The sequence below is a fragment of the Pimephales promelas genome, chromosome 3, assembly GCF_988280905.1.
Source record: "Pimephales promelas chromosome 3, fPimPro1.hap1.1, whole genome shotgun sequence".
NCBI lineage: Eukaryota > Metazoa > Chordata > Actinopteri > Cypriniformes > Leuciscidae > Pimephales > Pimephales promelas.
The window spans coordinates 43121362-43136975 of NC_142771.1; the positions used below are offsets into that span (position 1 = coordinate 43121362).

Sequence of the window (15614 nt, forward strand, 5' to 3'; positions counted from 1 at the left end):
GACGCAGAGGTAGTCCGCCAGTATGGATTTCAACGGGTCACATGACACGAGAGCTGGGATTATGTAAGAGTATAATGTCGCTGATCGTACGAGTCCGTGCCATATGACGCCACTTCCCAAGAAGCGAACTCACAAACCCTACTATTGCAAAGGCAATGGACATGGATATACCATGTAGTCGTGCTGACGTTGCATGCAGCACGCAAATTAATATTCATAAGCCTCGCCATGATTAGCAGGATTCGGTCAATCGCAAACGCCTCTTAGCCTCTCGCAAATTAATTATGGCAAACGTCACCTCAGATGGCTAATATTCATGAGAAAGCCTTCACAGTAGTGCGATGCGTAATTCTGCTGGCCGGTCGAGGAGGCGTTGTCCCTTATTACAGCGTCACCGTCATCTAATGCAGAAGCCGGCTATCCTGGAGGGTTCCCGCTCCTGTACTACGCACTGAATACCTATAGAGTTCCATCTGTGTGTTAGCTGTTAATTAGTGCTTGCGAACAGGGCTTTATGAGATGATGAAGAACGGGCATCATGTGATCAGTCCGGAGAAGAGGAGGCGCGCGGTGCGCGTGTGGTGCGATGGATGGTGAGTGCTATTCTGCGATATACTGGCACGCATATCTGATATACTGGCATCATACATATATATGATTCTGCTGGAGAAACACCAGAGCCCACGGTGAAGAGATCACACTGAAATTAGAGAATGTGACCGGACTGTTGATTTGACAGCCACACTGCAACACATATAAAGTCTTTAAACATTGAATGCTCAATAAGTTTCCATTTATATTTCTACTATAGCATTGCTACTAACATTTATTCTACTAATAACAAAATAATTATGAAATAATACATTTTAATCACACTAATAAATAATCAGGGATGCACTGACATGAAAATTGAAGTTCTTTATATTTGAAAGCCGGTAACCGATATATTGGCCGATAAATCTAAATCCAAATTTTAATATAATTTTTGACAGCCTGATGCCCTGATTACTATAACAAAAGTCTGACCATTAAAATCCATGTCCCAATCACACAATTATAATGATTCTCGTGATAATTTTATGCAGCCTATTTGACAGACTTGCACATGTTGTAATTTTACTGTATTCTACTTTTTTTGAAGTGATTGTAATCTGAAGTGTCTCAGCTGAAGGAAATAACATTATTTATCGGCTTTAAAATATCGAGCAAATATTCTTATTGGGCCGATAATGATTACATTAAAAACATATTCGGCTGATATCGATATGGTGGCAGATATATTTAAATCCCTTATATATTCTTAAAATACTCCTAATATACTATTACTATTACTAATATACTATTACTCCTAATAGACTATTACTATTACTTATCCCTATAGAGTAGGCTATATTCATGCAGTTAAATATACAAATGCTATTAAGGTTGATTAAAAAAACAACATGACATTTAATTTTATGTGAACTAAATCTCTGCTGACTTTATGGTGGTTGCTCTCCTCTGAAATCAAACTCATGCCTACAGACCAATACAGTGAGAAGAAAATTAGCATATTTGTTTTAATAACAATAACTGCTTTATATCAATAACAGCAAAAACAATAGATATCAGATATATAGATATAATAGATGTGATTATATTGAAAATAAGTCACACTGAAAAACACTAGCCATTTCTCACATATGCACACTAACACATGTGATTTACTTGTTCTATAACACACACACACGTGTAATGAGCTCGCTATCTAACATGCTTTTTGGTTTGGGTGTCTTAAGTTGAGATATTAGTGTATGATTTCTTTCTAAAAGCAGGCTGCGTCTGATTAATCAAACCGTGAGAGTGTGTGTGGCTGAAAAGAGGTGTTTGGATTCATGTGCAATGCATGATGAACAGGATTATTGAGCCTTTCTCTTCTAGAATTCCAGCCATTTCTGTCTGCCTGTGTGATGGTTTTTCCCCCCGAATGTTGCCGAATGTTTGGGATGCCAGAATATTAGACAGTGGATTGAACCACCAATGAGAGGCAGTGTAAACTCAGACCCATACACACACACGCACACACACCTGACTGTTTTTCCCATAAATCCCTTCACTGCATAATTGGAGAATGTCACAGTCAGACAGATATTCGCCTCATGATGCTGTTTCTCTGCGGCGCTGCGTCAGTAACTAAAGCACCTTCCAGGTGTGACGATTGTTTAAAGCCCATGTGAAATCACCATTCATTGCCTCAAACAAAAGATAATATGTTGAAGAAAGTTTGTAGCCAAATTTATTTTTGGGTGAACTCTCCTTTTTAAGTCCCACTGAAGTGCCTTAGAAAGCGCAGTTTTGTAATTCCCATTATTGTTTAGATCATATTGAATGGCTCCTCCCCCTTTACAAACAACCAATATTGTTTAGTTTCCCTCACACACTGCAGTGCAGTCGTACTTGATGGCACCATGGAAGCGAATCCGAGCGCTGATGCTTTGCTGGATTCAATAGTAGAAGTGAATAAATTCTAGCCATTTCATTCTTAAACATCTTAATTGATTAAAACTGGAGCATTTGAGCAATTAAGGACACACCAACCCCTATTACACTGTGTGTAAACGCTTCGGCCACGGGGTGTTTATAGCAGAGGGGGTGGAGCTTCAGATTATAGAGAGCAGATTATTGATTGGACAGAAGATGTTATGAGAAGCTGATGTCATAAAAATCCCTGATCTATTTTAGCGGAAGTGAGAGACGTTTTGAATGCATATTCAAACCTAAATGCGGATGTTGTCATTGTTTTGAAGCAAATCAGCTTATTCATAACCTTAGGGCTAACATATTCATACTAAAGCTAAAAAACGTACATTCTGATTTCAGGGGCCTTTAAAGCATGTTTCCTTTAACAACATGAGATGTTTACATTTTATAGGCGTGAGAAAGTGACATTAAACCATGTGAAATTCGATCAGAGTGGTCAGACTGAAACAGATTTCCAAGAAATGCAGGATTTTAAACCCCTTATGAATGTGGCTCAAAATGGATTTGTAAAAATCGCATTTCATGTAATTTTTTGCTAAATATCATCGAATCCCAATCGGATATGCAAAAAATGATCCCATTTTTCAAAAGTGTGTTCCCCCATGTCCCCGTTTCCTTGTGAGCAAAGCCCCTCATGGTAAATGCATTGTTTGGGCTTTGGTCAAGCTCAAGCTGTGAGCGCTTGTTAAACTGCACACACTGTGATGAGTTTAAAATGAAAGGGCTTCACTCGAGACCTTTAGAGAAAAGAAGTAAGATTGTTCATTCCTTGTGGCTTGTGTTCTGCGATTTCTGAGCTGCAGGTTCTTGGGGATTGGATGAGCTTGAGGCTATGAAGAGTGAGATTCTCTCAGTTTAACTTTAATGAACTCTTTCTGGCCACCTCATAGACCACTACACTTTTCCAGGATCAACACCAGGAGATCTCATGGTCCTTTTTTTCACCACACATCATCACTAACCCAGCTATCTCTGACTTCACAGTCTCCATCTCTATCTTTGTCTCATCATGGAGGTCCTAAAGTCCTAAATGGCTATAATATGTGAAAATGGTGGACATGCAGGTATACCAAGTTAAAGTCTTGAAAAACACAGATTTGTGCTGGTTTACCAGTTGGTATCGCCGTTTTCACAGAATCACGTCTTTGAAGTTTACTTTACACGGAGATGATAATGTTTTAACAAACAATCAAAACTTGCGCCTTGGAACCTGTTTCTAGGTTTGCGTTCTCGAGCCCCAAACACTGTTGTCATGTAAATAAACGGCCAGAACACAGTAAAAGTGTTATGGTGTCGTGTAACCGGCCCCTAAAGATCATTAATGATCTTTGCGGCGGAAGTGAATCAATCAAAACTAACTTTAGCTGGACAATAACTTGAGCTGCTGTAAAGCCCAAACAATATTTGTTACTGTAATCTCCTATTATCACTGTAAAGCTGCTTTGAAACTGTGCATATTAAAGCGCTATATAAATGAAGGTAACTTACAGAATACCGGTTCCTCTGGTATACACAGACTTAAATTTAGTGTACGATATTTCATTTTTAAACACCGCCATTCTGGAGCGTAGCTGAAAAAATCACTGCATCTATTCAATGGAAACGAAAAACACTATGTAGAATGTATTGATAGGGACCTTTATTAGAGGAGTACACTTCTGAATTGAAATTTCCTGATAATTAACTCACCCAGGAAGTTCATGTCTTTCTTTCTTCACTTCAGTCAAAAAGAATTTATTGCTTTTGAGGAAAACGTTCCAGGCTTTTTCTCCTTTTAGAGACTTCAATGGGGTCCAACGGGTCGAAGGTCCAAATGTGAGTTTCAGTGCAGCTTCAAAGTCTCAACATGGTCCCAGCTGAGGAATAAGAGTCTGATCTAGACAAACCATCCACCATTTTATAAAATATAATAAGTCGGAGATTAGGCTCTAAATGAGTTTAGTGATTCAGGTCAAATGATGATTATGTTAAAACACAACCAACACCATCATATCACCTCGTCTCTTTGTTCATCTGGCTGTTCACCATTCAGTTACAACATTCAATCAAAAGATTTAAATGTAAAGGTTAAGAGCCCAACTAAAGCTAACACTGATCACCACAATGGTGACTTTAAAATAGTGCTTTTTCTCCTTCAGTGATTCTGCTTCTTAACATCAGGTGTCTTCAATAATGCTCAATCACTAACTCAATTAGCTCATTAACTTTAACACCCTTGAGAAAATCTTGAGTCTCTCCCAGGAGAGTTTATTTAACACTGTAGTTTTTGCTGTGCAACCCAATTATGTACATTTGGACCTTCAAACCGTTGGACCCCATTGAAGTCACTATATGGCGAAAATCTTGGAACATTTTCCTCAAAAACCTTAACTTCTTTTCGACTGAAGAAAGAAAGACATGCACATCTTGGATGACATGGGGGTGAGTAAATGATCAGGAAATTTCAATTTGGAAGTGAACTACTCCTTTAACAGTACTAATGGTTATTACTAACTTAATAACCCAACATAAATAACCCACACAACTAACTTTCTTTAATATAGCAAATAGCATGTATTTGATTTTCAAGATGCAGCTCATAAAGACCTGAAATCTGAAGTCTCCCTGTTAGTGGTGACCGGGAAATATCTGTGGCTGAACCTCAGAAATCAATGAGGAGAAGGGCTTTCTGTTAGATGCTTTCTGTGATGTGGTAGCAGAAAAGTGAAGTATTCACAAAGACTTAGTCGACACACTTGTAGTGATTCTATCACTTTGCTTTCACGACACTCCGGTTTCATGGCAGCAAGTGCTTTCGCTGTTAGAGAATAGATTCATAGAAGTGCCTCCTTCAAAAAGAGAATTAGGTTTTTACATTAGGTGTTTTCAGGATGACGGTAATTTACACCATTATTACTCAGATTCGACCATGGAGACTTGTTTGCTATGATAGATTTATCATATGACCTCACTCATACAAATTCGTACAAATTTTGCTAATTCGTACATATTTCACGAGTTGCCAAATTCATATGAATTCGTATGAATGATAAACCTACCCATCACGTGTGTTTAGACAAATCGTACAAATTCCTATGAATTGGTCATGAGATAGCGATGGCATATACCAGGTTGGTTAAATCTGGGAGCAGATCTTCTGTAAGGTATGTGTTGAAGCCTGGAGAATGGAGATCGTATCCTCAGACAGACCAGAAATCTGAGAGCCAGAACCCGAGATGAAGCCAGGGGTCAACACAACGAGATGGACAGTCTCGATGTCCGGGTGTTCAGGCGAGGAAAGTGATCCAGTGGAGTAACTGAGTAACACGGAGTAACCAAATTACAAGACTGATAAATCAGGAGATGAGAGCATAAGTACATGCAATGCTCTGCTAAAGAAACAAAGCGTGCAGTGAATGGAAAATCATATGGTGTTTTGTGATAATGATAACCATTTTAAAAAATCTAACCATTTATTGTATTGTATATAATACATTGTATTGTATTTCTTTATTGTCCACTGAGGTGGAAAGTTGTCTTTGGTTTACCACATCAAGTAACTATACAGGCAGTAGTGTCGAAAAAAAGGTAAAAACCCAGAACAAAAAGCACAGACAGATTCACATTACATAGATATTGAAAATACAGTTCCTGCCACTGTCGTTTATCAATCACTTGCGGAGTTGAGAAGTTTAATAGAAATTTGGAATAAAACGCATTTTCATTTGCTAGAGGGATTCATAGCGGCTACCTGATTTCAAGGACTCAAACTGAGTAAAGAGAGTGATAAATATCGGCAAGAATAATCCTGACCTCCCCTTTTAGAGCTGAGTTTGTTCTTAGATCTGCAGTTTAAGGGATCATACCAGGCCTGTTAATATACTCTCTATACTAGATTTGTACACAAATTCTAAAATATGCTGACTAACTCCAAGGCCACCAAGTTGTCTGAAGAAATAAACGCTGCAAGCGTTTTTTTTTTTACAATGTACTCTGAATCCTCAATGAAGCTTGCATGTGAGTCCATAAATGTTGAGGTCTGAGCTGAAATTTGCAGCGAGTGGTGCTATCGTAATGCACTATTTTAAAATAACATACACTTACACTACACTTAAGCCTAAACCTACCCGATAATGTTAACAAAAGCAAATGTGAAATAAAAATGCAATCATAACCATGCGTTTTAGCTTGTTTTTTTTTAACTCTTGTCTTTGAGCTCATTTATCGTGACTTCTCACAGAGCAACACTGTTTCGGCCCAGATCCGGCCCACATCTGGCACTTGTGGAATACTGATCTGGCCCAGAAGCAGTGTGGAATGACAACCCTTGGGCGGACCTCTTCCGTTTGGCAGATCTGGGCCACAAGCAGGCCATAAAAATGCCACATGTCAGCCATGAGCAAAGAAATAAACTAGAACTGGACCTTATCAGAGCCACAAAATCTGTGTATATTAAATATGGAGTCATCTCAGCCTTAAAAAGCCTGTTAACAAGTAGAATCACTGAAGGAAAGAAGAGAACAGAAAAAGAGATGAGCAGAAACAAAAGAACTACAACTGATTCCAGCCACAGCCTTAAAATTAAACAACTCCACAAACAGCAATAAGATTTTGACAACAAGTACAACGAATTTAGTCTATAGTGAAACACACAGACATCAACAATCAGTGTATGAATTAGGGGTGGCACGGTTCACAAAACCCACGGTTCGGTTTGTATCACGGTTTTAGGGTCACGGTTTTCGGTTCTGTACGGTTCTTGTTATTTTTTCTTTTAATCTTTAACACTCCAGAAATGTACTTCAGCATGTGATATATAGCTTAATTAAAAAAAAAACATTTTGGGACTATCTCAGAGGAAAGCTAGGTGAGATTTAGATACAGCAAGAGAGAAGAAATTGACATGCTTTTTGTTTATTTGGCAAAAAAAGGAGAATGTGTATCACTATCTTTACAAGAACTTGTGCATTTTTATCACATAAATCTTATTTACACAAAGAAATTAACTTTCATGTATCAACTTTTGTAGCTCTTACCAAAATTCTATCTTTTAAAAGAAAAAGAGAGGAACTCTTAAAACACTGTCTTTTAAATGTCAATATACATGAAACCTCATTGCCTATAGATAATTAAGCAATAGCAAAGGCCATAAACATAAAGTGAAATTTAAGTTCAACCTCAACACAAAAACAGTATCAACAATGCTTCTATTCCCAAAACGTGAGGGTACTTTTTTCCACTTAAAATTAAAGTGCATGGAAACGTATGACTGAAGCTCTTATCTATACATAAAGTGCCACTGTAGCGTTATATTAAAATATCATAACATGAAATCCAAAATGTTCCCACACACCGGACTTATACCATAGACTTATACGACGCTGGCGCATCCTCCAACTCCCTCATCTCTCCCACTTGCCATTTCTCCGCGTGCCGTGACCTGCAGCGCTCCATACTCCACTTTTACTGGCTTGTTTATTAACTTGAACCGGCGCTGCACAGAGCAATCGGTAATGACATCAAATACCGCGAAAGTGATGAATGCATACGGAGCCGACTCGCGCTAGATTGATGTTATTCACCGATCGCTCTGTGCAGCGCCGGTCCAAGTCGAACAAGTTTATGTCGCGCGAAAAGAAAACACACGTCACATACGGGCACGAGGTTACATTGCGCATGCGTCGAACCGTGAGACACACACGCGCTCCGAACCGAGACAAGCGAACCGAACGGTTCGGGTGTTTTTTCATGTACCGTGCCACCCCTAGTATGAATCTAAACAATGGTGACAGTCAAAAGTGCCATGAAGCATCATCAATAAATTATGCAGCTGAATTGTCCTATTATTGTCCAATATTTTGTTTAACACCAAATGCTGTTGTTTTTGTTGAGACATTTAGTAGCTTTTTTCTGATGTCTAGAGTTGATCTGATTATCTGATTATTTTGTTGATTGTTGAGATTCATACACCGATTGTCTGTGTGTTTCACTATAGACTAATTTGTTGTGCTCAATGTTGTGAATCTTTTTGCTGCAGAACTGCAGGTATACAGGATACATGTTTTTATAGTTCAAAAAAATTGTTGAGATTTTAATGAAATTTTTACAGAAAATTGTTTGATTTTAATGAAATCAGAAAATCGGGTTATTTCATGATGAATTCAGTGATTCTGCTTGTTAACCGGCTTATTGAGGCTGAGATGACTCCATATTTAATATACACACGTTTTGTGGATCAGAAAATCCAGTTCTGGTTTATTTCTTTGCTTTGGCTGACATATTAGCATTGCTATGGCCTACTTGTGGCCCAGATCTGGCAAACAGGAGCCCAAGGGCCGTCATTCAACACTGTGGGCCAGATCAGTATTCCACAAGTGCCAGATGTGATTGTGATGTAAATGTTATTGTAAGCAAAGTATTAGTCAAGTTGTCAAATTTTTTTATAAAGCACTTTTTACAATAAAAAAAGTGCATCACCAACCCTGAATTGTCAGGATGTCTGCTTGAACTCATTTCATTTTCATTTTCATTTTCACATTTATTTATATAGCGCTTTTCACAATACAGATTGTATCAAAGCAGCTTCACAGTGATAACATGAAAGTAGCACAACACAGATCAACAACATTGCTAAACACTAAATAACCCCAACTGAGCAAGCTCAAAGCAAGGCGACAGTGGCAAGGAACCAAACTCCATCAGATTGGATGGAGAAAAAACCTTGGGAGAACCCAGGCTCAGTCGGGGGCCAGTTCTCCTCTGGCTTACATTCATATTGTTTAAATATAAATATTAAATATAAATATTGTTTATGAATCAAACGGCGCCATAACATATCGCAGGCGTTGAGTCGTCTCATCACAGGCGTTGAGTCGTCTCATCACAGGCGTTGGGGCATCCGAAATCCCCGTGAGAGGCTGGACACAAAACTGGACCTGACGAACGCCATTTTTCTCGGGACAAGCGTCCCGAGATAACAGCAGAAAGGCAGATGGGAAATAATTAGCATAGCTGATGTTCATAATGATTTCCGTTATAACTCACAAACTCTCCGTAACCCGAACTCTCCGCAACCCAACCATAAACTTCATAGTAAAATGTCATTTAACCCCTCTCTGCCATACCAGGGCAGAGAGCTCACATAATATTTGACGATCAAGAACACATTAAGCCCCTGTTGAGCAGTGGTGGAATGTAACGAAGTACAAATACTTCGTTACTTTACTTAAGTACATTTTTCACGTATTTTTACTTTACTTAAGTAGAATAAATGGTGCATACTTTTTACTTTTACTTCGTTACATTTTGCAGCAATTATTATACTTTCTACTCCACTACATTTCTACAACTTCTGATACATTTTCGTTACATTTTCTGATCAGTTTTTCTCCCCTGCCAAAACGTAATCTGACCGTCCGTTCGTTGCACGTTTGTCTCACCAGTGACGTTTGGTTGCCATAGATACATATCAACCCGGTCACACTAAATGCGTCTCGCACGCAGTGTGTTTATCATGCAACTCATATGCGAAAATTTGTTTTTACGTGCATAGGAAACACACCGTGTGTAATATATGTTTGGTTTGGTTAGGATTATGGCAAGCCAAGAGGTTCAGAATTACACCATAAATGAATCGCGTTTACTGCCAAACATAGTTATAAACATATAGTAAGGATAAGCACGATATTGCCTAATTGCAAGCTTGTTTCAGAAATGGTGACATTTTTTTCCATCATTATTGAACATCATTATAGGAGTATTAGGTTGAATGAGTTAGAATTAAATGTTTTATTAATCATTAGAAAATAGTCATTAAAAGAATCAATTGTTATGCAAGTACTTTTACTTTTAATACTTAAAGTACATTTAAAATAAAGTACTTTTTACTTTTTACTTAAGTATGGTTGTCATTGTGTTACTTCTACTTTTACTAAAGTAAATATTTATCTGGGTATTTGTACTTTTACTTAAGTACTGAGATTCAGTACTTCCTCCACCACTGCTGTTGAGCAATGGTCAGCACTTAGTCAGCACAAAGACAGTGGATGGGCAGACAAACCCTTCAGGAAGACAACTATAAATAGCATGTTATGTGATTAAGTAAAACAAAGGGTAGTCTGGTTATCTTTTAACCAGTGATGTAGTGGTGCCTGGAGAAGTGGGTATACTCTTAATTTATGCCCCCAATATTTTTTTAAGCGTCCCAGCAAAGGATGTTCTGTGTTATAAACAGTGACATGTAAGTATTGAATGCAAGACTATTGAATATGATGAATACAATGGAACATAAAGAATCACTATATTCTTGCATATCAGGGCCGCACATAGGGTTTTCTTAATACCTAGGTCCATCAGTTAAATTGCTAGGGGGGTTGGGGGGCACGTTGAGAAGTCGAACACATTCATATATATATATATATATATATATATACAATAATAATGGCTGTATATTTAATAGGGTGCTTGTGTTGTAATTGAGTGCTGAGAAATTCAGTTATCGTCACGATGGGAGAATCATTGCAGCAACAAATAAGAGTTAATATAAGGGGTACGACCCTAACTGGGTGTTTTTTATTCACGAGATTGGATTAGCAACTAAATGATGCGCATCAGAGGGGATTTGGAAGTGGGTATACACAATGCTGACTGCATATACCCTGCACTACACCACTGCTTTTAACAGCAGTGTCAATGGGTTTGATTGACCTCTAAAGAAAAAGCAAGCATGTCGTAATGTGCATTCACCACATGACATGATCAGCTGACGATGGTCAATCAATCACAAAATCTTTCATCAGTGCTAGCATGTGCTCTGCTGAGAATCTCAGCTAGTACATTAAAACATCTCCAAACTTAAGACAAGCTTAAAATGTATTTTAAGACCTTTGAGATTAAAATTTTTTGAACACGAAAACATCACCCCCCGCCCCCCTTTACATTACCATAATCTGAATGTTGCACTTGATGATCCTTATAAGACTCCCATTACTATAATACTGTAAAAAAAAATACATCAAATTCATAGAGCTTGCACACTCTGCTGGTGTGATGGCATCCTAGTCAAACACGCAGAGCTCAGTTGCAGTTTGGGTGCCGGAAAATGGCAAACCTGTTTCAGTAGTAAATATTTGATGCTCATGGCCAGTGCTGCTGTGATACTGAAGATACAGCAGAGCCAGGCCAACGTTGGCAGTTGTTCACATCAACACATAGTATATACTAACAATCTTATTTTACTTCTCTTTCATCACTTACATTTACTTCTCACATCACTTCCAATGGCTTCAAAATAATAAATAGGCAAAGCACAGACGGACTATCAATAAGTCCTTTGTCCAACAAATTTGTTCTCACAGTGATCTCACCATGAGCTCTTAAGACTTTTACTTTCTAAACCTGGACTTTACACCTCTGTAGATAGAGATGTAGATTTGATTTTTCATTTGCTTTCTACTTTAAACTATTTATTTGTGGATATCAAAATGATTTTAATCATAATCTTTCCACACACCCAAGATGACCTATATCAACAGAGTGTTTGGCTTGGGTCAAATGCTACCATCTTTCTAGCCTCCTTAACATCTGTCTTCATTCATCTTCCCTTCTTCTTAGCTATGACATGGTCCATTATGGTCATTCCAACCAACTTCGACAAGCCAAGGCTATGGGGGACTACCTCATTGTTGGAGTGCACACTGACGGTGAGGACACACACACACACTTAACACAGTGATGCTTGACTGACATTATGTCATAATTATGACTGACATAATGATAGTCGTGCTTTGTTTTAGTTTCACATTTAGACTTTTAGTTTTCGTTTAAGACTTTTAGTTTTAGACTTTTAGTTTTCAATCTGAAAACCAATAACCCCATTTGTTCTTTGTTTGATAAATAAACTCTGATTATTTGCTGACACAATTTAGTTCTCAATGTTTTAATATTACTTAAGCAGACTTGTGTGTGAATTCAGTTTTAATTTCATGACTTAAATTAAAAATATACACATTATAGCATAACAGCATTGTCTTGGCTCAAAATAAAAGTTAAAAAAATTGGGTTTTTGCAGGGATGCCACAGAAGAACCATTTTTGGTTCCCCAAAAAGAACCTTTCCTCTGAAAGGTTCTTTTTGGGGAACCAAAAATGTTCTTTTAAGAACAGTTCTTAAAAGAACATTTTTTTCTCTTAGTGTAAAGAACATTTAAAAAATCTTAAAATCCTTTTAAGAGACGGAAAGGTTCCATGGATGTTAAAGGTTCTCCATGGAACCATTAATAAAGAACCTTTAGGCCTATATTTAAGGATGTATCCTACACTGTCAGAAAAAGGGGTACAGTAGAAGTCAATGTTTGTCCCCTAAGGTACAATCTACACTAATATACCACATATGGCTTATTATTGGACCTCAAGATACATATATGTTCCGAAGCATTAAAAGAATGTACCCTTTCTTTTAAAGGTTGTGGTACAAAGCAAAAACACCAGTGTTAAGTGTGTTACAGTTAAATGATACGTAGTACTTCCGGATTCTGTGATCTTTGTTGCACTGCCACTTCCGTTGAATCACCGATCTCGCTGGCGAACTGATGAAGGACTACACTAAGTTTATTTATACGGCATGCCTGGTAAATTAGTCTGATTCACTAAAGTGCCGGCTGCAAACAAACGTGCTACCTTGTTTTATTTTAAAGTTTTAATCAATTTCTTCCTTATACTCAATACAGTCTGGAATCCATGAAAACATAAGTAGGGTTGGCGTTGTTGGTTAGATTTACAAAGTGGAACAGAGCAGTGACATAAATAGCATTCGTCTCAGGCATTGTTGAATTCATACGGAAGTGAACATGCACAAAGTTTACAAATCCCGCCCATGAAACCCGGAAGCTTCCCCTATTGTGTCCCCTATATAATCCCCTATTGTGATTGGTTTTCTTTAGTTGGGCTCTTGACTATTAACATTAGTAAACATTAGATTTTCTTTTGATTAGTTGATCAGATGGTGTTGGTTATGTTTTGACATAATCATAATTTGAATTTTATGATATAATTGTGTGATATAAAATCGCAATTGTGTGATAAAGTCAGAATTGCATGATATAAAGTTGCAATTGTGTAATAAAGTCAGAATTGCGTGATATAAAGTCGCAATTGAGTGTTATAAAGTTAGAATTGCATGATAAAAACTCACATTCATTGCATGTTGTAATGTCAGAATTTCGTGATAAAAAGTCGCAATTGTGTTATACAGTCAGAATTGTGTGATATAAAGTCCAAATTGTGTTAAAAGTCAGAATTGCATGATATAAAGTTACAATTGTGTTACAAAGTCAGAATTGCATGATATAAAGTTGCAACTGTTATAAAGTTAGAATTGCATGATATAAAGCCAGAATTGCCTGATATAAAGTCGCAATTGCGTTATAAAGTCAGAATTGCGTGATATAAAGTCACAATTGTGTTATAAAGTTAGAATTGCATGATATAAAGTCGCAATTGAGTGTTATAAAATTAGAATTGCCTGATAAAAACTCACATTCATTGCATGTTGGAGTGTCAGAATTTTGTGATAAAAAGTCGCAATTGTGTTATACAGTCAGAATTGTGTGATATAAAGTCCAAATTGTGTTAAAAGTCAGATTTTCATGATATAAAGTTGCAACTGTTATAAAGTTAGAATTCCATGATATAAAGTCAGAATTGCCTGATATAAAGTCGCAATTGCGTTATAAAGTCAGAATTGCGTGATATAAAGTCACAATTAAGTTATAAAGTTAGAATTGCATGATATAAAGTCAGAATTGCCTGATATAAAGTCGCAATTGCGTTATAAAGTCAGAATTGCGTGATATAAAGTCACAATTGTGTTATAAATTTAGAATTGCATGATATAAAGTTGCAACTGTGCATTATAAAGTCATGATTTCATGATATAAAGTCGGAATTGTGCGTTATAAATTCATAATTTCATGATATAAAATTGTAACTGCGTTATAAAGTAATAATTTTGTGATGTAAAGTCGCAATTGTGTGTTATAAAGTCATAATTTAATGATATAAAATCGCAACTGTGCATTATAAAGTCATGTTTTCGTGATATAAATTCACAGTTTTGTTATAAAGTCAGAATTGGATGATATAATTAGAAATATACTCAGAATTGCACAATGTAAACTCTCTCTCTCTCTCTCTCTCTCTCTCTCTCTCTCTCTCTCTCTCTCTCTCTCCCTCTGTGCAGATGAGATCTCTAAGCACAAAGGTCCTCCAGTGTTCACTCAGGCGGAGAGATATAAGATGGTGCGAGCCATCAAGTGGGTGGATGAGATCGTAGAAGGAGCTCCATACGTGACCACACTCGAGACTCTGGACAAATACACATGTGATTTCTGTGTTCATGGAGGTCAGAGTTTAAGTATAATAACCTGTGCTAAATAACCTGTGCTAAAGTGTTGATGAAGTCAGCAAAGTTTGTTTGGCTGCTGTACCTGAGTTATAACAGCCAGATAAACAAATAGAACAGGGTATGGTGATGGTGTTGGTTGTGTTTTAACATAGTCATTATTTGACAATCATTTACGTGAATCACTAAACTCATAGCCTAATTTATGAATCAGGTTTACTTAATTAATTACATTAGCACTGTCCTTGTTCACCATAATTTTTTTGACTTTCACAATGTAATAGAAATAATTCCTTGTATGATTTTTTTTAAACAGACATCAAGAATCAGCCTGTGAATCTCAACAATGGTGACAATTATAAAGCATGTTGCAGTGCATTCTGGGTGCCACCAATCAAAATTCATTCATGGCTCCCATCATGCATTGCTGCATGAATAAATTTGTGTTATAGATCACCTCTGAGCTTATATTTAGAGGTGATCTGTTTGTCAACAATTGCTAAGAATCATACTCTAATTGTGGATGACTGTGTGTGCCTACAAGCAAGAAAAAAATAAAATTTCTTAAATGATTTGACTATCTGGATTTCATTGAATTTCATTGATTTCATTTGGATTTCATTGTATGCTCTGCAAGGACAGTGGTGCTAAAACCCATAAGATAAACATAAATAAATGGAAATAATGCCCTCAATGAGTTCAGTAATTCAGGTCAA

The 15614-nt window shown here is 37.1% G+C and overlaps 1 protein-coding gene across 1 annotated transcript in view; it reads left to right on the plus strand.

The window, feature by feature from the left end:
• The first annotated feature begins 202 nt into the window (after positions 1-202).
• The window catches only part of LOC120465231 (ethanolamine-phosphate cytidylyltransferase-like), a 28821-nt gene continuing 13409 nt past the window's right edge, over positions 203-15614 (plus strand). The window contains exons 1-3 of the mRNA XM_039654886.2: positions 203-593; positions 12112-12200; positions 14737-14898. Coding sequence (XP_039510820.2) covers positions 520-593; positions 12112-12200; positions 14737-14898 — 325 coding nt within the window. The 5' untranslated portion in view covers positions 203-519. The remainder of the gene's footprint in view (positions 594-12111; positions 12201-14736; positions 14899-15614) is intronic.